Source organism: Vicugna pacos, chromosome 32 (genome assembly GCF_048564905.1).
Source record: "Vicugna pacos chromosome 32, VicPac4, whole genome shotgun sequence".
Taxonomy (NCBI): domain Eukaryota; kingdom Metazoa; phylum Chordata; class Mammalia; order Artiodactyla; family Camelidae; genus Vicugna; species Vicugna pacos.
Window position 1 is genome coordinate 18,237,781 of NC_133018.1, and position 22,671 is coordinate 18,260,451.

The 22,671-nt window shown below is 40.4% G+C and overlaps 1 protein-coding gene across 2 annotated transcripts in view; it reads right to left on the reverse strand.

Moving 5' to 3' along the window:
• ATP2A2 (ATPase sarcoplasmic/endoplasmic reticulum Ca2+ transporting 2) overlaps positions 1-22,671 on the reverse strand; it is a 52,239-nt gene that overhangs the window by 10,463 nt on the left and 19,105 nt on the right. For both annotated transcript variants that reach the window (XM_006204861.2, XM_006204859.2), the window contains exons 6-12: positions 13,517-13,597; positions 11,470-11,555; positions 10,150-10,614; positions 6,119-6,207; positions 5,519-5,621; positions 4,539-4,670; positions 91-213 (exon numbers count right to left, since the gene is read on the reverse strand). In XM_006204861.2, coding sequence (XP_006204923.1) covers positions 91-213; positions 4,539-4,670; positions 5,519-5,621; positions 6,119-6,207; positions 10,150-10,614; positions 11,470-11,555; positions 13,517-13,597 — 1,079 coding nt within the window. The remainder of the gene's footprint in view (positions 1-90; positions 214-4,538; positions 4,671-5,518; positions 5,622-6,118; positions 6,208-10,149; positions 10,615-11,469; positions 11,556-13,516; positions 13,598-22,671) is intronic.

Genomic DNA, 22,671 nt, shown 5'->3' on the forward strand with positions numbered 1-22,671 from the left:
TCACCGATTTAGATCAACAGTCTTAACTTACTGGCTCACCCAGGATTCTCATCCTGGTAAGAAATCTCAGTTGCAGTCTGCAATACTTGCCTTCACAAACATCTTGCTCATGGATGTCCGGCTCGGTTTGTTTGGTGTACAATAAACTGACATTGATTTTCTATCCCGTGAAAACTCTAGAGTAAATTCTTTTTTCATCAACTGTTTAATGACCTGTAAAGAGAACATATATGGAATGTTATTGGATGGCAATTTCTGTAAGTTTTTCAGTTACTAAACAAACGTGCCAGGCACTGGGGATGTGCTCACGGGCAATTTAAACAGGACAGACAGTTCTTACCCTCATGAAACTTGCCCTCTAGTTTGGGGAACACACTGTGAAAGCAGATTGTAAGTGCCATAGAGAAAAAAACTTTAAAAATAAGGCAGAGAAGAGAGAAAATTATGTCTAGATTGTAATTTCATACAAACTATGTACAAGGCAGTATTTGAGTGAAAACATGAAGGACGCGTGAGTGTGAGCAGAGAGAACAGACGTGCAGGCTGGCAGCCTGGCTCGCTCAAGGAGCCTCCAGGCCACCGTGGCTGGAACAGAGTTTGCGAGAAAGCAGCGAGAGGTGTAACAGCAGGGGTGGCAGAGGCAGGCTGTTCAATCTTGAAAAAATCACTGTAAGGCATGTGACTTTTTTAACAAGTGAAACACAAGATGGAGGGTTTCAAGTTCTGGCAGTTGTGTTAAGAATTAGCTGAAGTGGGGGGGTGCAGCAGCAAGGATCACCACTTACATATTCTAAATAGCTTTCGACAGCTAGTGGCTGCTCTATTAGCTACCACCCAATAGATGAGGTGTCTTAGTCATGAGCCCAGAAGAGCTCCTGGGGCAGCTGCAGACAGGGAGGACCGAGGACGGGCCCCAGAGCTGCCTCACCCCCGGCAGGGTACGGGAGAGCCAGCCAAGGGGACGGCAGCGGGGACAGGGAAGGAGGGGGGCGAGGGGAGTTTAGAACTCTTCCAAGGAGGGAGAGACCGACAAGGTAAACTAGCAGCTCAGTAAGTTACCTTTAGATTCAGATTCTGTTGGACTGCCTATATTCACAATCACGTTCCCTAAAAAATGAAGATACTTCTTCCTTTCCAATTTTTGTACCTTTGACTTTTTCTTCTTGCCTTCCTGCATGGACTAGGGCTGCCAGTGCAACACCGAGTAGAAACGTTGAGAGTGGAAACTCTTCTGTTGCCATTAGGTATGATGTTAATGCAGGCTTTGTATAAATACACTGTCAGCCTGAAGATAAGACTGCTGGTTTTTATCATGAACTGAGATTAAATTTTATCACGTCTTTTCTGCAACTAGTTAAATGATCTTACAGTTTTCTGCCTTTATTCAATTATGTGGTGAGATACACTGACCCCCACCCCCGCAACTCAGACACATACTTAATAACTCTAGAAACCCCACAGAAACCTGGCATCGATGCAGGCAGTTCTGCGTGGATGGAGCCTGTGGGCTGGCTCAGCCAGGCTGGGCGCACTACCGCCGTCCTCTCAGCCAGAGGACAATCACCATCGATTCTACGTTATCTAACTGATAGTTTAGCATTAGTACCAATGGCTCTAGGAAGACTGAAAGAATTTGTAGTGATTCTGAGTAAGCGGGACCTGAGCACCAGATACATCCTGGGGGGAAGGACAAGGCTACTTCTTTCAGCATCAGGACAGTGAAAGGCCTCTCCAGGTGGGCCGCTAGGCCTGAAGTTGCTGGTCCTGCCGTATTCACCTCAAGTGTGGAAAGGTTCTTGCTTTCTGTGGGGGTGGGAGCTGGTGCAAGTTCCTATCTGGGGACTTATGGAATGAGCACCATGAGTCATTTCTGATCCCCTCGCTCAGCTGTTGTGGCCAATAAATGAAGCAAAGGAGGCCATGGAGCAAGGAAATGCTTAGACCACAGGCTCTGAGAGAAGGGACAGGCCTGCCCTTGTCTGCAGTGGTCACCGCAGTGAAAATGTATCACTTTTGAGCCCCTTGTTTGAGCTTCTACTTGTTTCCCTTCACTGAGCAGTTACAAGTCTAGATCAGACAATTCAGTCTCAATCTCCATGAAGCTGAATCTTCAGGCTGCCTCTCAGGGACTCAGTCACACCTACTAATAATAGAGCTGTCAGACAACACGGCTCTGCAAGGATCGGCACCCTGCTTAATGACAATCAGGGAGTCAATGTCCTAAAACAGAAACAAAGGACCTGGACTTCCATTTCACAAGAACCATGTTAAGTCGGGGCCGGATGCCACAGGAGCTGCCTGAGAGCCCCGTGGCCGTGAGATTCCTACTTGCGACACATGAGCAAGGCTACTGTGAAAGATTCCATACCTCAGCCAAGACATCCTTGATTCTAGTGCATTTTGTTTTCTCAGGATATTACAAAACCATGTAAAGGACAAAGGGTGCTGGAGCGGGCGCCCAAGTCTGCATCATGCTGCAAGTCACTGGGGGCCTCAGTTTCCCTACCTGCCAGTGTGAGACTGGACTAGATGGTCCTAAAGTCCTTTTTACAGCCTGAGATTTGGTGTGGTCACTGAAATGCTTATACAGCTGAGATCCTGAAGAAAATGTGTGCTGTCCCCCAACTTAGGTGGCATGCACCATGCGGTGCTACCCTACTCCCCCCAAACACACTGCCTCCTCATCTGCCCTGGATACAGGGAAGGATGACACAAAGTCAACGGAGTGGTAGAAATGAGCCTTGCTTCTTTCTGCGTAACTAGAAAAGGCTATTTATGCGTTTACCTCTGATTTTCCTATCTCCTCACCAGAAAACCCTAACGAACAAAGAGGAGCCTCGAATACCATTTAGTAGCCATCTGGAGATGACAGGTACACAGGTCTGACACTAAGATCACGCGTGGCAGAACCCAGTCCCACAGGGATCGAGGCTCCAAGGCTGGGAGGCAGCAGGCACTGGGATTCGCTCTGGAGGCCCCACTGCAGGACCTCGTGACTACACAGACCCTGCACTGCATGACGGTGTTCACTCCGTCAGAGCGGGCTCTGCTGTTTTTAGTGGTTTCTTGTGGGGGTGGGGCCGGATGCAGGCCCTGGGCCTGGCTTGTTTCCTTCTTAGGTCTCTTCTGCTCCTGCCTGGCACCCCAGTCCGCTCTCCAGCTCGCCTTCCCTGGCTTCCGTGGTTCCCACTTCTGAGCTTCCTCAGCTTGCTGCTTGGCCTCAGGCGTCTTCTCTTCCTCTCTTTCTGCTTCCACCTGCTGCTGCCCGTCACTCTGACCTGCACGGACTGGACCATCTTGTTTGTACCCTGCTTACGCTGCTTCTCATCCAAGCACTCACTCACCACTCTGGCCAGGACAAGGGAGGTTATCATTTAGGTCTAGTGAGCCGGCATCACCATGACCACAAGTGAGAAACTGGCCCGAAAAAGCGAGGCCTGAGCCTCAGCAACCAGAACGAGGTCCCTGTCAAGGAGATGCTGTCCTACTTAAAGTCACCATGCTCAACTGTCCTGCAATATACTGTCATTGGATTCTGTGGTCTCACACACCTGGTGAAGCCAGACCTGAGGAAAACAATGTGCGATAGCTGCTGGCAGACACTGGCCATGTGCTCAGCCTCCAGCACCCAGATCTCCTCAACAGACTGGTCCACGCTTGCGCAGCCCAAGAAAACCCAGGCTCCAGGGCTCTGACAGGCAGGAGGAAGGCGGCCGAGGGCCGCACATCTGTCTAATGTTCTCGCACGTGACAGACACACCTGCACCCTCGCCACTGCCACCCCGCTGACTGACCTCTGAATGTTAGCTAGCCTTGTCGTCGTGGTGATTCTGCTTGAATAGAGTCACAGGTTTAGTGTATTACTAGACTCAATCTGCTGATGTTGTGTCGAGAATCTCCACAGCTGTATTATGAAAAGTGTTAGTCTGTAACCTCCTTTTCTTGTCTTGTCCGAGTGGGTGTGCACACGTAAACACCTGGACCGTCGAGCACAAGGTCACAGGCGACGGACGTAAGAGGCAAAGCTTCACTGGCATGGACTCAAGAAAATGGAAGGAGTGAGATAATACAATTTACATGGAAGGAGCTCTTTTGAGAAGTTTTACCGTAAAGGAAAAGCAGCAGGGTGCTAAAGTCAAGAAAGTTTTCAGATAAAAGACATGGTACTATGTCTCTAACGAAGATCCTGCCGAGATGGGAAACTGATAACGCAGGAGCGAGATGCTGGGGCTCACAAGACAAGGAGCAGCCAGTTTCTGCGAGAAGCAAGGGCCCATTCACAGCACAGGGGAGAAGGTCGACCTTCTGGGCGCAGAAGGTTGCATGCAGAGAGAATCTACTGATTACTTTTATTTTCTTGATCAAAGTATCATTTTACCAGATCATTTTACCTGAGAGCGAGTATGAGGAAGGAGACAGAACAGGTTTGAGGAGATAAGGTATATATTTAAGTTACCTAAAGTTGTGAGAATAAATGGGCTAAGTATCTGGTGTGAGTGCTGGGCAGCATAAACAAAACACCAAGCTCAGATACTGACCGAGTTGCAGGCATTGGCTCGTTCTATTTTAGAAAGACCCTTCAGTTCGGTATCAAATACATTCATCTTCTCTACCAGGCAAGTGAGAGCAGTCTCTGTAGCTTCTCCAACTTTTTCATACACACCCTTCGCCTGTATTATTGAAGGTACAGAAGTTACAAAAAAGGAAAAGTAGTAAAAAAAAAAAAAAAAAAAAGTAGATTTTCCTTAATAATGACTTTTTCCATAGGAGGACAGTTTGTCCTCCACTGCATCATTATTCTGTGGGCTGTTTTTATCCTACTCTGGAGCACATGATCCAGATAATGCAAAATAAATATCAGTGTGCATTTTATCTTTTTCTAATAATTACGTTTTTCATTTCCCTTAACTATAAGAAGCTAATAATCACAGTATTAATTCAAATATAGAGAGCTTTCGAGTAGCATTTGTAATTCCATGTCATTATCATTCTAGAGTGTTTATACTCTGATGGAGACCAGCTTGTCTTTTGACAGAAACCAAACGATTTATCTTACTATTTATTATTAAAAAAGGGAGGAAGAAAGGTTTTCTGTTGGTTAAATCTTTTATTATTATATCATCATCAAAACAACCCTTTAAACCTCAGCATGTTCTTAAGGATATAACGCTACCCATCTTAAAAAGCAGGATCAATATACTACACTTTCAGGAGAAAGCATCCTGGGTTTCATTCATTTACAGAAACCAGACTACACAGAGCGAGCCCCATGCCACGCGACAACTCCCAGCTAGTAGCTGCAATGCTTAGGCACACAGAACACAGCAAAGGCTCGCAGCTTGCTCTGGGTAGGTCCCGCTGGCTCTGACAGAGACACGCTTTTGAATGGAAAGGGGAAATAAAATCAGGAACCTGTATTTTCAGAAAGGAAGGAAGGAAGGCTGGATTTTCATTCCACCCACCGCACCCTTGAACTGGGAACAGTCAGGTCTAGTTTCTCATTTACGAAGAGCCTTACCTCATTATAATCCAAAGCAGAGTCATTACAGAGAGCACAGATTGTTGCCAATTCCACAAGACCATCATACTGATGACACTTCACTAGTTTATCATCTTTATGTCTGTCAAAAGAAAAAATAACTATTATAGCACAGTGTGGTTACCTCTATTGACTTTTGTTTTATTATTTAATAATATGAATATAATTTTGAGGACAACAGACTGGCAAATATTCAAAAGGTTTTGAGTGATGGCTCTTAAAAATCTGAAGCTGGAGAGAATAACAGAATATTGTCTCTGACACCAGGAGTTAATCAGTAATGACTGGAAATTCTTAATGAAATTCCTCTGTCACTGGTATCAATCAATAAAGAACAAGCAGAAACCCTACTTGAAGATTTAGGCTTCAAAAGATGAAAAAGGGCTGCCAGTGTATGTAACCTGTGTTCCCTCTTTCCTAGTGTGTATTATCAATTCTGCTTAGGAAAATTAATTACTCTAACAACCAACAATATGAGGCACATTCAGAAACCTGAAAGTTGTAGAGACACTGCAAGGCACTATACAAGCACCAAACTGAGCCAGCGGAGCCTGTAAAAGACAAGCAGAGTTTACTCACACTTCTCCAATAGGTGCGTATGTCGATCCAGTTATGGTGAACTCATTAAGGGAACAAGTATCACCTTCAACTTTGTCCAGAATGAACATCTACAGGAAAAGTGTTTAAAAGGTATTAAAAAAAATCCCAGAAAGCATATAATCCTTGTTAAGACAAAAACCTTTCTCATTTAAGGTATCAATTTTAATGAAATTTATTACCTGAAGCTCAGCACCAGAAATACTGTCCCTTGAGGGGTACGCTGTAGAGCGACCCGAATTCCAAATTTCAAACGGCTGGCTGAGAAATGAAATAGGTTCTCCCACCCTGGAGCAAAGATTTTTACTAAAATAAGCCTGGGAAGAATAAACTCCCATTTCAGAGCTGCGTAAGTGTTCTCTTAAGTAAAAGAAGACAAACTGCTTCTCTGCTCCTTCCATGAATTCTTCTTGTGGCAACAGTTCATTTTCTTTGAAGCTGCACAACCACACGTATGCAGTAAGGAGCCCACAAAGTTGAATGAACTGATGTCACCAAGACAACACAGACGAAAGCATGCTTAGGGAAGAATTCTTACTTTTGGAGAATAAAGTGACACAAGCTAGTTTTTTAAAGATGAAGGTTATCCCCCCCTTGGTTTGCTTTCCAAAAACTATAATCCAGGAGCCTGATTTGGAAGACTAAGACTCAGACTTGCGTTTTCATTGCAAACTGAAACTGTAAAAGCTTCTCTTAAAAAAGAACAAAATACAGGAAGAAGTGGTACTTCAACTATACTTTATCATGCCAACATCTCTCTGAATATGAGCGATTAAGAATATGATCAAACCATTCTACAATAAGAAATTTTAAAAGGTTAAATTCAAGTAAAAAAAGGCCATGTAATGCTTTAAGATGATCTTTTTGGAGCATTCTGATTCATACACAGTAAGAAAATCTGCTTATCTTTATTTTAAAATAACTTCTTTTACTTCACAAGGTTTGCATATTACATAGCTTATTTTCTTTATTTATTTACTTATTATTTTTGCATATACTTTTAAGAACTCCAAAAGTTTCAAAAGTATACTCAGAACTAAATCAACCTTGGAACTGACCTAAAGGTATGAGATATACAGGATTGAAAACTGATGACTCCTGATAAAAGACTCGAGTTCAAATACATAAAACCGATGTGTCAAATGAGGAAAAGATTCATTTCCAAGGTCACATGCAGCAAGATCACCAAATTCTAGTTTTTTTCTGACAGATACAGCACCTAAAAAAGGAAGCTTTGCAGAAAGCTTTTTCCAAAGACGTTTGACATTTTACAAAAGAGGAAACAAACGGCTAGAGAATTTAAAGGATGTGCTCGAGGTTACACAATTATTAAGTGGAAGAGCGACAACCAGCTTTCCGATCTTTCCTATCAGAAAACGCGATCTTACCCTTTTGTTAAAAGTTGTGTGACCCTCAGACATGTCACAACTTCTCAGAGCTGAAGTTACCTCCTGAGCAGGATTACCATATGATTCAAATAAAGTCACATGTGAAAAACACACTGACTGCACTAAGCCCTACCAAAGCAAGGGGGCATTATTACTACTATGTAGCAATGATGTTGTTTATAAAAACTGAAACTCTCTGGGTCTATACCACAGTCCAAAATATTCTAAGAGATTCAGAATTCTAACCTCATCAAACCAAATCTGAATGCATGATCCAAGTATCCCGAAGCCAAGGGCAGTTACGCAATCTAATGCAAGAATCCTCCTGTAGAATATTGATCAGCATCAGCTTTCCGTCACTGACACAGAATAAAGAGGAAAGCTGTTTCTTTAATAGAACATTTTAAGTCAAACCATTTAAGGGAAAATACAAAAACAAAAAATTATCATGGATTCTGTTTTAGTCTTAGTTTGAAGTCTGATTTGCTGCCACAACTTTGAAATTAACCATTTTTTAAAGATTACAATTTCACACACTGCTTTACTTTCATGGATATAATGCCTGTTCCAAGGAATTAAAGCTTTCAGGCTAAGTTTAAACAGCAATTTCCTGGGGGAAACCAAACAGGTAACTTAAAATTCCCTTTCTCTCCCCTAATCAGCTTTTAGCCGACAGCTAGCTTTTTAGAAGATTTGTCCAAACTTTTTTGGTTCCAAGGAAAGAGAACTTAGGTAGCTCAGTTAAATCATCTACTTGAGAAACTCAAGACAAGCTAGACTCTTAGCACTTGACAGCACTCCAATCTGTTTTAAACACCTGTCCATTCTAAATCTGGGTTTGGACTACACAAAGCATTGGGGGTACATATCTAAATGTTTTCTTGAATTTAAATTTGGTAAGAAAAAGGTTCAGGTTTTACTTGTATTTAAACAAAAGCAATTTCCAATGCTTAAAAAAACATTATTTAAAATGTGGAGATAAAGCCAAGAGGATGTCCTTTCAATGTCATTCAGAAGCGTTCCTTAACAGGACCACTCAAAAATTTAGTGTTCTGGAAAAATTCAACACTGCTTCACTGTGCTACTTACTATTAATTAAGGGTGCATGTTTTATGAAGTTGTAAATTTTTGTTCTCTAGAAAAGATAACCTTTGTTTTATTCCCCTAAGGATATTAACCAGTTTTTGTAATCTAACCAACTCTATTCTAATACCGAGGATTTCCTCAGATGCTCTTGTAACCAGTTTTACCACCTTTCTGATTTCCCCTCATTGAATTAATGAGCCAAATAGGATCTCTGATATATGCCCACTCAGTATTTGAAAAATTACTTTGACACATACAAAGCAGCAGTGGTAGCTGTTGTTTTGAATCACTTTAAAATTTTTCCTTCCAGTTTATTGAGATATAATTGACACACAGCACTGTGTAAGCGTAAGGTGTCCGGCATAACGATGCAACTTTCATGTAACATGAAAGGATGACCACAAGTTCAGTGAACATCCATCACCTCACATAGGTACAAAATGAAAGAAAAAATTTTTTCCTTGTGATAAGAACTCCGAGAATTTACTCTAACAACTTTCACATATAATGTACAGCAGTCCTAGTTATATTAACACGTTGTACATTACACCCCAGTACTTATCTTGTAACTGGAAGTCTGTACCTTTTGACCACCTTCATCCAATTCCCTCTCTTCCCACCCCCTGCCTCTGGATAACCACAAATCTGATGCTTTTTTTGTTTGTTTGTTTGAGGTATAATTGACCTTCAACAATACATTAGTTCCTGGTGCACAACAGTGATTTCATATTTCTACACGTTTCAAAATGATCACCTTGATAAGCCTGTCATCCATCACCATACAGAGAGATTACATCACTACCGACCCCATTCCCCGTTCTGTACATTTCATACCCATGACTCACTTGTTCTGTAACTGGAAGTCTGCACCTCAATTTCCCTCATCTTTTTCTCTCATCCTCCAACCCCAAAGTTGTTTAAATAAAACCTAGGGAAACTGAATTATATGAAAGAACTTAACTCAGCTTAATTCAGCTGTTCTTATTTTGCTAAGAGCAGATTTAGTTTCTTATTTTACTCCCAAGTGATGGTCAAAATAACCTAAGAAAGGAAGGATGAACACATAGAATGGAACAAATTAAAGGAAATGATTTACTTTTCAAGAAGAAAACATGTCTCATTCAATGTGTTAAGGAAATACCAATTAGAATTTCAGGTACGCAGGTAACTAGCTGCTTTACAGAACTCTTCCCCTGAAGCTTGTCTGTTAACAAACACCCATTTAGAGACAGAGGAACAGGGAAATAAAAGGAGCCTAGTTACCTAACACTTACAGCTGCCTACAGTTACTTCCCCAATACAAATATGTCAGCCACGCAGATATCCTTTATTTCATGAAATAGTTTTAGGAATTAAATGATTAATTCCTCTTAAGTGTAAGAAATTACCTTGGGCTCAGGCTACACATACAACCCAATTTGTTTAAAGCACATAAAAAGGTATCAAATTTTCAATCAAAGGTTTTGATGGCATAAGGGCATATTCCCAGGATGAATCAACAACCACAATGGGAAAGACTCTTCGACTACTCCCACTTACCCTACAGACTGACATCTGGTTTGTTGTAAGCGTACCAGTCTTGTCTGAGCAGATAACAGAAGTACAACCGAGGGTTTCCACAGAAGGGAGACTTCGAACAATGGCATTTTTCTTTGCCATTCTGCGAGTCCCGAGAGCCAGGCAGGTGGTGATGACAGCAGGCAGACCTTCAGGGATGGCTGCTACAGCCAGGGCCACGGCAATTTTAAAGTAGTAAATAGCACCTCTGATCCAGGAGCCGCCGTGAACTGGGTCGTTAAAGTGCCCAATGTTTATGATCCAGACTGCAATGCAAATAAGGGAGATGACTTTGGAAAGCTGTTCCCCAAACTCATCTAGTTTCTGCTGGAGGGGCGTTCTCTCCTGCTCCGTCGCCACCATTTCATCTCGGATCTTGCCAATTTCGGTGTTAACTCCAGTTGCCACCACCACTCCCATGGCTTTGCCAGCAGCAATGTTTGTACCCTAGGACAGACGTAGAGAACTGGTCACAAGATTACCGCCACCCCCAACTTAAACACTGCCTAGTAAACTCAGACTTATGTGGATTTTGAGAGGGAACCCAGATTCTCTCACTGCGTTCCACTGAGCCTTCCAGGTATTATTATTCAGGCAACCAGCCACCCAACTTTCACGATTAACATCTCGTGCAGGCCACCTCTCCCTGATTCTCCACAAAATGAGAATGGAACCTGCTCACCCCAGAGCAGCTCTATACTGACCCACCCGGAGTCCCCGTTCACACCACTGCCCTTGGCCTGCAGACCAGCTCTGGGCTGGAGCAGAGCTCTAACCCTGTGTTCCCAACTTCCAAACTCCCTAGGTTTTATTTAACAGAAAAACTGTAGTACAATGAACATCCGTTTTACTTTTCACTCAGACTCACCGTTATTAATGGTTTGCCACATTTACTTTCTCTCTAAAACACACGTTTTTACTGTGAACTACACACAGATTATCATCCACATCATTTTGAAAGCAATCCTTTGTAGGCTAAACCTTTCCCCCCTCAAAATCTACTTTTCTACTATGTTTATAAAGAGCTTAAAGGTGTTTGATCTGATCTTTTTAAAAAATCCTCAAAAACTTGCCAATTAAAAGACACTGAGGTCACACGTTGAACCTTTCGTTATACATTACAGGTGTTTCCTGACGGCTGAGACTGACCTTGCAGAGGGTGGTTATCTGATTATCCTTTGGAATAACAGCTAACACTTTCTAAAGTCTGCCCACTGAAGACAGGCAGTAGGAAAAAAAAATCTGCAGGCTTAAAACTCTGAAAATGTGTCCAAATAAAACTGCACTTGATAAAGTACTTACAGAAAAGAGCATGTTCTTCTTATCCTGGTTGACAGCCCGTGGGTCAGGGACAGGGTCAGTGTGCTTGATGACAGAGACAGATTCACCTAAGCAGGACGTGATACAGAAGGTATGTTTAGATCTGTGCGTTCTACACCCAGAACCTCGGCTCCCTCATCCACTCGTGCCACCACCACTCTCAGGAAAAGTATAAAAAGGCCCAGTTCATTCAAAGGACATAAACTAGTAAGGTTTAGTAACAGAAACTAATTTTGGGGGGTGGGATTCTAAATAAAAGGAACTTAATTTTGAAGTGAAATCCCAGACAATTACCTTTATTTTCTTAACTATTCAAATTCAGTTCCTTATCAGGTATCATCTTATACTCTACTACTGTAAACACAGATTTGTTGTATACTTATATATACAAACACTCCAATACTTAAAAAAAAGAGGTGAAAGTATATTTACTTTTAATAAACTGAACAAACTGTAGACACATTATATGAACAACGAGGATCATCCACTGGAAAGACTGTGTTTGTTCAATCATGCCAAAGATGAGAAATGAAAACACTGTTCTAGGAATATTTGCATGTACTAATCTGACTGTTCTATTGCAATAAAACAAAACTGAAAGAGACAGCAATCAGCATTTGCACTAAAAAGATCACCTGGTATAAAGGACTGCTTTACAATGTCTTGCTGACATTTGGTTTCAACTTTACATCATTTATGAAATGCAGTTGATTCCTAAATAATGCAGGGGTTAGGGGTGCCAACCCTCTACACAAAAATCTGCATAAAACTTAATAGTTGGCCCTCTGTATACGCAATTCCTCTGTATTTGTGGTTCTGCATCTGTGGATTCAACCAACTGGTCTAGTGTAGTACTGTGTATTTACTATTGAGAAAAATCTGCACTTAAGTGGACTCATTCAAACCCAGGTTGTTCAAGGGTTAACTGTATGCAACCAGGGTCAGGTTGAATGATGTGATATGAAACATGGCCCCAGTTTTCAATTTCAGGCTGCAAATTTCACACTAAATATTTGATTAAAAAAAAATTGGCTTCTTCAATCTAGCCTAAAACTACACCATGATTTTTAAACAAAAATGACACTCAAGAAACTATGGAAGGTTTTAAAATGGCAGTTTTTTTCTGTGGACACAATACGAGAATTTCACGTATACAACCAGTCAATTCCCTGTCATCGTATGGCTTAATCAGCTTCCAGGCTATCGCTGCTAATGGGAGTTTTAGTAGATAAGCTATTCACAAAGAAACAATAAAAAATACAGAGCCCAGGTACGCACAAGCCCTGCCTCTATGACATTAGCTGCTTTTCAAAACTGATTAGATAAATCTTGATAATCTCTGAATTTTATATTTACTTTCTATTTAATTCAGGCAGGCATTGTGTTTAAGTTAATCTTCTGACCACCTTACTTCCAGTTAATAAGAACCCTCCACCCTAGACTGTGCCTTTTTATCAAACAAAAAAAAAAATGAGAAAATGTTCCAAACAGTGCCAAATCTAAATGTGCAAACTTTAGGGAGTCAACACTCACGATTTTTGGAGGGTGCTAACTTTTATTAAAATTGTACATTTGATTATTGCAAAGTATGTTAGATGTGAGATTAGCATTTCTGGAGCCTATTTTTCTACTTGGAAAAAAGAACATTAAGCAATTAATTCACTTTTCACAAAACAGAGACAACAACACAACCTTAATATTACTACCTCTGTTAATGAAGGAATTTGTAACCTTTAAAAAAAAAAGTAATTTAAAAATGATGTGCCTTTAAAAATCAAAACTAATTTTTAATAAAATTAAAACACTGGCCTTATGAGATGAGAGCCAATTAAAACAAAATTTAAATCATTCCTTTACTCCACATATTGGCCAAAAGCCTAACTGATAAAGCATTAATAAATAAATATCTTGCAGAGGATTAAGATGGGATACCATAAAGGGACAGTGGGGCAAGAGCTGACTCAATTATTAGCATGGGACCTGAGAGAGCCTTCAGAAATTCAACAACCTGCCAATACATAATATTTACCTGTAAGAATTGACTGGTCGACTCTTAGAGTAGTAGATTTGATGGAAGTTAATCTTATATCAGCAGGAACTTTGTCACCAACTAATTGGGGAGAAAAAGGGCAGCTAAAATAAGAACTTTTACAATCATGTTATGTAACAATAAACTTATTTCGAAATCAGTTTTTTTTAAAGAAAATAAATAGCCTGCATATAGCACAAATACATAAAAATCTGCTACAATAAGCAAGATTATCAACTTGTCCTCAGGGTCATAGAAACTCTTTCACTAGAGACATACAAGGTTTGAATTACACAGGAAGAGAACGATGCCTGGGCAAACAACTCTAAGTACACGTTATTTACACACATGTGGCCTGGTGAGGGGGAATAAACTGTACAAGCCGTGGTTCATTCCACTGGGAAAGCTAAATTATCATGAATAGGAAACAAACGCCTCTAAAATGGTACTCAGTTAATCTCACTCACAAGGGAAAAGCCAGAGAAAACCACATGTAGATACCACTTTTCAAAACTACCAAAATTGATAAAAAGTTGAAAAAATGCACTGAGTTGAAAGGATCTATACAAACAGGGCTTTTTATGCAAGGTGACTACAAGATCTGAAAACTTCAGTTTTAATAAGCAAAAAACAAAACAAAACCAGAGGCACAAATCACTTAGAGGCAAGTCCCTGAGCAGATATTAATGAAAATTCTGTTCTAGTGCACTGCTAACCAGGACAAAACTGAACATAATGTCACTATACATACCATGTAACATTAATAGTCCATTTGGTATTTTTATTTCAACTACATTTCCAGACTTAGTGACCACCCTATATATGCTGCTGAGTACAAAGAAACTTATAAAACTTACACAATCTCTAGAAGACAATCTTCAATATATACATATACACACACATACATACATATATATCTCCAATTGCAAAGCAAAATCTCTTTACCCCATAAATTCCACTACAAGAAATGTTTTCTAAAGATACACATAGTACTGATCAGTTTATCAGCAGCAGACTGAAGAGACAACTCTGTTCATATTAAAGTGAGTGTTTCCTCTAAGATACACTGTACATTAAGTGGGGGGAAAACAAGCGTGAAGCATTACGTACACAGAGCTGCCCTGGTATGAGGAAACACCTCCAGGAAGGCGTACCATGAACACTGGTTCACAACCACTGTTCAGGTGACACCCTCCCACTGGCATTAGTGGGGGGAGACTTTTTACCTTGCACCCTTTGGCACCTTTTGATATTTGAATTATCAGATATAAACCTCTTGCATAACCTCTAGATCTTTAAGTCAACCGAGTCTTCCTTCTGGGCCAGAGTTCCTTTAATAGCTCTTAAAGGGCCCACGTCTTAGCTCCTTTCTTTGATTTGTTTCAAGTAAATGCTACAACGCAGACTAAGGAGCAGATAAAGTCAGTATTTCAATGCACCTTGAGAACAAGGCCCACAGACTGCAGGTGCTCAAATATTAAAGGAGTACGGGTCAGTACCAAAGCATCCGGACAGTAAAATTAAGTGTACAGCTTTCCCTGACTTTCTCAAAGGTACTAAGGTGGTCTGGAAGTCTTACGCAAGGACAGCTAAAAGTTGTAACAAATAAGCATGGTCTCTCCTAGAACTGCATATATTTTTAAGTCAAATCTTAGTTTTCCAGATTTATCCTATATAATGAACTGCAACTCCATCACCGGTTATATACAAACTGGCAAAACAGCCATCTGTCCAAGTAGAAGATTTCTTTCATTTGTTAAACCTTCAATTTAGTCCTGATTTTTCTGTTTCAGAACTTTTAAATTCAGGCAGTATGATGTGTTTTTTCTGAGCTCTGCTTCATTAAACAACCCTATAACCTAAGTAGGAAATACGGTCACAAGGCAGAACAGAAAGAGATTGGCAATATAACCTCAAGAGGCAAAGATCATCCGTGCGTCTGACTGCAGAGACACATTAAGTTAAGGTGAAATTCCTGCTGGAAATGCTTATGCAATAAACAGCAATATTCAGACTGAACAAATGACTCTATCATTTTAATGTAATTCTGCTCATAATGACAAGAAAGTAATGATATTCTTAACTTCAGTGACCTTCAACAGCTAAACTATCCTAACAAGATGAAACTTTAAAGATCAATTTTAAAACTTTTACTACATTACTTCTGGTTGTCACAACTAATCTGATCCCGCATGACCCTGAAATGAAAAGAATACAAGTTCAATGATTACTGTATCACCCTAAATGGAAAACTTATTTGAAAACGTTCCTTTGCTGTCTGAGGCCATTTATGTCATGACTCTACCAGAGCAGAAGACTTGTAACAAGGCGCGTAGTCCCCACGACCTGTAAGCATGCCTGCACTGTAACAACTGAACATACGATAGCAATCGAAAAGCAGGACGTTCCACGTTATACTGCAAGAAGAGCCTCTTCTTTTCCAACAACTTCACACGTAAGCCCTAGGTCATACTCTCTTACACCCGGCCACAGTTAACTAAGGCCAGCAAATCTAATATTCAAATTGAGGATCAACCACAAGAGGACCCAAAAGCAGTATCTTGGCATTTATTTTGCTGTGTTTCACTGGAAGGTCAGAGGATTTGCAATGAATGAAAAATGTGTTTTTGAAGCAATAAACACCAAGGTTAAGTTTCTTTCCTGGGTAACAGTCAATATAAAAACTAGTGGTTTAAAGTGGGATCAATACTTTACATGAAGCATTTAAAATTATCCTTATACTGACATTACAAAGAAACCAACTATTTTTCTCTGAAAAGTCTGTTTTAAATATATGAAGGCTGTCTCTCTGCTGTACTAAAGTCGTACTGACATACATTTAATTATCTGTCAAATATTCAGTAATGAGTCAAACAGGAAATGCTAGGGGAACAAGTGACTGGGAAGTCCTTACAAACTGATGTCAAACTCTTCTCAACTTTATTTCCATCCTACAGCCATTCTAACTGGAAGGCAATTAAATATTTAGGAATTAAAGATGACTTGGGGGCCTTTTACAGAATCTCAGAACCTGCTCTTTAAATAAGAGTCTGGTTCACTGCATTCGGGTTGGGGTCCAGTAATCCGTATTTTAAAGTTCTCCAAATACAGAAGAAAATTAATACCAGGAAACAAACACGCTTAATAACTGATGTCACAGATCCCGTGAAAAGCCTTTACTAGGTGCTGTTTCTCACGTGCCCAGCATGCCACGGCTCCAGGCCAAGAAGACCCCAAGTCCCCAACACCTGGGACGTGTACTACCTTGAAATTCTACATTTAATTTGTCTCCATTATAAACTGATCTCTTTGTGGAAAGATACTAAGTAACAGAAATTCAAACTGGTCTTTAAAACCTGTCAAATTCCACTGTTCTTAGCTAGAAGGACCGTCCCTCACATCACCTTGACCAACACAGCTTATGTCCTCGTCTCAGACAGGAAACTAAGCCAGGAAGCAAACGGAGCCTGGCCTAAGGAACCTCAGTTACCGAAAGAACTCCTTTGCCTTACTGTGTGACTCCGGCTCATGCATTTTCTAAGTGTCACTTTTGGATTAAATCTACTAGGAAGCAGGTTCTCTAAGGACGTGAAAGATCCACGAAAGCAAAGAGTCGATGAATACTCTTCAACTAACACCGTTTTCCTTTGTCTGCAGGCTTCCGTGAATTCCAGAGTTCTGTGCTTGAGGAGAAGGCAGCCTGTTCCGATGATCACACCCAGTGATATTTCCCTGATGGGGCATGTCAATGCCCTCAGGGTAAGTGGTAGTGGAAAATTCTTACTCTTGCCAACGGGATGCTCTGCAAGTTTTTCCTCCAAAATTTTTTTTCTTTGTCTCTTGGGTTCAAGCAGTGTAATAAAAGAATAAACTCTGCTATAAACTACCTTCTATTTGTTTAACATCTGACACATTTCAAATTCAGCTCTTGGCTCCTTAAGTCTGTAGCTCTTTAAAACCTGCTATCACAATAGATTTCCACTCTGAACAAATTCTTCAATGTATACTTTATGCTAGGTAACCAAGAATGCAAGTAAGTCACTTAAAGGAAATTATTACTTGGCCACATTTGAGAACTGAGCGAACACAAGTTTTCTTTACCTTAAAACCTAAGAAGTGTTTATAAAGCCACAATACTTTAAGATTGTTTATATTATTATGGCAAAAATACTGTTGGTAAAAATCAGCATTACTCAGAAAAAGCTTTTTGAATTGGTTACTTGTAAGGAAAAAAATTTATTATGGAAAATTCTACCGGCTATTCAAATCTTTAAGAGAAAACTATATATAAGATCATAAAATTACCTCCTAAATACCATTATTGTTTCTGAGCTTAAATGGCTCTGAGGAAAAGCATGCCATAATAGAATTAATTAACCTAAATTACTTAAAGACTTAACTGTGACTCAAACATTTTCACTGTTTCCAACTTGAGTCATAATTTTGTAGTCAGGAAAAATGAATGAAATACTTCACTTGAGAAGCCCTATTTGCCTACTTAAAGCCACTTCCAGGCCTCAGGGTGAGCAAGGAAGGAACATTATGAATTGCCACAGTATATACTGTATTTGTTCCCAGTTTGTTTTGGGGGAAGTATGTATTATCTACGATAAGACTCATCTTTTAAAAATGCAAATATATCATTTTCTTTTTTAAAACCTTTTAAGAGCTTCTTCCTATTAGACTTCAGATAAAGTTTAGTACCTTAACCATGGTTTATAACACCCTCCATGACCCAATTGCTGCTTTTTACTACTCTCCTCTCCCACTAAGCTTCAGACACAATGGTCTTCAGTTCCTCAAAGTTCTGAGTCTTCACACAGCCTCTAACACAAGCAGCGTAGCTTCCCTTGAACTTCCAAGATCAGGCTGGTACCCCTTACAACGCGCCCACAGAGAGCTGTCCTTTCTCTCCCAACACTCAGCACACTACATGTTCTGTTTTGTTTTCTTTTAAACCGAAGTACAGCCGATTTACAATGCTGCCGCGCTGCACCGTACAGTAGGACCTCGTCCACCTGCACAAGTTTGATGTGTCTTCCCCTCTAGACACTCAAGCTCCACGAAGGCAGTACTTGGTCACCACTGACTTCCCAGGCCAAGTCTTGTGCTGGCACACAGTGGGTGCCAAATAAAATATTTGTTAACGAATGAAGTTCTTGCACACATTATTTTTTTTAGTAAACAAGCACCAGAAACATAATCACCAAGCCGAAGAATGTCACAAAGATAGGAACAATGAAAAAAACAAGGATCCAAGGAGATCTCAGACATAACTGAGCTGAATGAGACTGAAGTGACTGCTGCTCAAATTCTACATTTGGACTGAAAACAAGAAACATGTATGCTAGGAAAGGATTAGAGATGCAGTAGGGAAAGAGAACGTGTGAGAAAGACTCGGGGGTAGCTGGTAGGGCAACTAAGACGGCCAAAGTGTCCCCACGCTTCAGAGTGGAGGAAAGAGGTCTAGAACAGGAGTCAGACTCTGTTTACATTAACTGCATTCAAGTCTGGGCAGCAAAGAAAGTCATCAAGATGGTAAAGGGTTTAAAAATAATTACATGAACAACTGAAAGAACTAAGACCAACTCAGAAATAAAAACTGTAGGATACACACTGCGCCGTGAACACCCGGGACTCCTAGTTCTGCTATGAACTGCCACACGCTTTTGGACAAGTCGCACATGCTCAGAGCTCAGGTCCCCTCTAGCTCTAGAAGGGGAATGAGTTTCTCTCTACCTACCTAGGGGGCCATCATAGGAAAAGGAACCAGACTTCTATGTGCCTCCAAAGTGAAAAGCTAATGTATAAAACAGACAAGTTTATTTTAGCTCCTTATAATATTTTATAATAAAACTGTCATAACATATAACTGCCAATAAAAATGGCATGGCTGTTCCTAGGCAGGCAGACTTCCGGTTACCAGAGTGGAAGACCACTGCGCATGAGACACTGCAGAGGCAGACACCACTGAGCACGGGAGCAGTATACAGTATCTGGGATTACTCCTCTTTATTACAGAAGTAAGGCAGGCTCTTAAAAGGCAGAAGAGGGAGAGGGTATAGCTCAGTGGTAGAGCACGTGCCCAGCATGCACAAGTCCTGGGTTCAATCCCTGGAAGCTCCATTAAAGATAAATTACTAAAAACCTAATTACCCCTCCAAAAAAGTTTAAAAAATAAAAAGTAAAAGAAAACCCATTCCTGCCTCCCCTCATCCAGACATCCAGCTGTTAACATTACTTACCATCTACACCTTTCTCTAAGGATAACACTTACTAAAACTTCACTCAAATAAAAATCACAAACCTTTTTCATTAGTATACCTGTCTCATTCTTTCTTAATAGCCGCATAGTAATATCTAGAGCTAAAGTAATAATCTCCAAAGCTAAACTTTGGAGAACACTTACTCTACACCAAGTGCCACCGTAAGAGCTTCATGGGTTACTAACTCTTCATCATCACAATTCTAGGGAAGGTATGATTATTTTCATTCCCTGTTTACAGACGAGGAAACGAGGCCGAGGCTAAGCTGCTCAAGGCCACAGGTTACGGATGGACTGAATCAGTCACCACTTTCACGGCCAGCGTGGTGTCTCTAATTTTCCTATTACAATGTGATAATATGGTGAACACCTCTGTGCACTATTACTTTTGGAGGAAAGATTCAGAGAAACATTTTCCTACAAATGTATACTTCCAAATGTACATCCTTGCCATTTCCCCATACTCTCAATCTTGTATTTTTCTCAGCACTTAACACCAAGCACTTTGTTTTTCAAAATTATTTTATTATCTTCAAAATAAAAGTTACATTTTTACATAGTCAAATCTGGTGATCTTGGTGGTTTTGTGTCACGTTTAAGAAATACGTTCCCTATACCATGTGGTTTCCTCTCATTTTCCCAAAATCTTAATCACAGTGGTAAGGATGGAAAGGTTGGCACTTTACAGGTACCATGACTACCACTGAGTCATGGAGGCGGGGGGAGGTGATTACAGGAAATCAGGAAATGCCAGCCCCATGAAATTCAGGTCAGGCTTCAAGATTAATAGGTCCATCATGATCTGATGGTTGGGGAGACCTTCCCAAGGTCCTTATTCCCCGTGGCTCTTAATGTCCTAGCTACTCTGACAGTACTAAATAAAGGGCCCTAGGTCTCAAAACTCTCTGCTTCTGATATATCCACACTGATTTCTGTTTTCCACAATTTGCTATTCTGCTTATACACAGGTTCTTAAGATTAAGAACTTACATCTCCACGAAACAAAGATGTAACTTACACGAACTAACACAATGACTTCCACTGTTACCTGGATACAGCAGGCTCAGGTATGCATCTCTAACTAGCCCTGCTCCCTCTTTCTTCTCACTGTGAAACAACTCCATTCGGGGGGGAAGGAAGAAGACAACACACCTGCTCACCACCCTATTTGGTCAAACATCTTTGCTTCCACTTCTCTGAGTCATGGTTATCATTTCAGGAACAAGTGAAAACTATTTACTCTAACAATGTTCCAACAACACCACTGCTGTTAAACTGTAATTCATTTTCCCCATTTCATTGAGATAAAAACCAACCTGTAACACTGTATAAGTTTAAGGCGTACAACATGATTTGATAAGTACGTACACTGTGAAATTACCACAATCAGTTAATATCCACCTCCTAACAGTGTTACGACTTGTCCCTTATGATGAGAACTTAAGATCTACTCTTAGCAACTTTCAAATATACAATACAGTTTTGTTACCTATAGTTATCATGCTGTACGTTACATTACATCCCCAGAACATCTTTGTCTTATAACTGGACTCTGTACCTTCTGACCACTTGCACCCAATTCCCCAACTCCCTGCCTTTGGCAACCACCAGTGTGATATCTGTTCCTCTGAGTTTACCTTTTCAAATATTTTCAAAGTAAGATTACACAGTATTCACCTTTCTCTGACTTGTTTCACTCAAGGTCCATCCGTATTGTTGCCAACGGCAGGATTTCCTTCATTTTTATCTGAATAATATTCTAGTGTACACATACCACATTTTCTTTATCCATTCATCCACTGATGGGTAACTTAGGTTATTACCGTGTCTTGTCTATTGTAAATAATGCTGCAGAGAACACAGGGGTGCAGATATCTCTTCAGGAGAGTGATTTTAGTTCCTCTGAATACATACCCAGAAGTGGAATTGCTGGGTCATATGGTGTACAGCCATACCCTGGAGAGATTGTGGGTTCAGTTCCAGACAACCACAGAAGCAAATATTGCAATAAAGCAAGTCACATGAAAGATATGTTTACACTATGCTGTAGTCCATAAAGTCTGCCAACAGCATTGTCTAAAAAAAAGTACGTACTTTATAAAGACTTTATTGCTAAAAAAAATGCTAATCACCTGAGCCCTCAGTGGGTCAATATTTTTGTAATAGTAACATCAAAGATCACAGATCATCATAACAAATAAAATGAAAAAGTTTGAAGTATTTCAAGAATTACCAAACTTTGACAGAGACATAAAGTGAGCAAATGCTGTTGGAAAAATGTCATCAATAGACTTGCTCAACACCACAAACCTCCTATTTGTGAAAAAATATAGTATCTGTGAAGCACAATAAAAGCAGGTACGCTTGTGACTTCACTTGTAAAAATCAAATAGCTAGAATCTTGGGGTGGATTTCTAGGAAGGAGGGCAAAAGAACCCCTCAAAAATTGCACACAAAATTTTGAATGTGTGTTTTTGGGGGAAGAGTCCACAGTTCTTATTAATTCTTAAAGGAACTGTGATCTAGACGTGATTAAGAACTACTGCTGCAGAGCTTTGCTTCTCAAGGTATGGTTCATTTGGAAGCTTGGTAGAAATGCAGAATAATCTCAGGCCTCTCTCCAGACCCAGAGACTCAAATCTATACCTTAACAAAATCCCCCTCCACATGAAGTTAAACAGCTCTAAGCAGTTGGCCAAATATGAAGACCTGTTTTTGTTTGTTTTAAAAATAGCCCTCAAGCCAAGAATGATCTTTACATTTTTAAAGGCTTGTTTAAAAAACATTTTTTCCCCCTACAGAGACTGTTTGGACCAACAAAACCCCAAATATTTACTAGGTGGCTCTGTACAAAAAGAGTTAGCCAACCCTTCTGCTCTATCTACAGCAC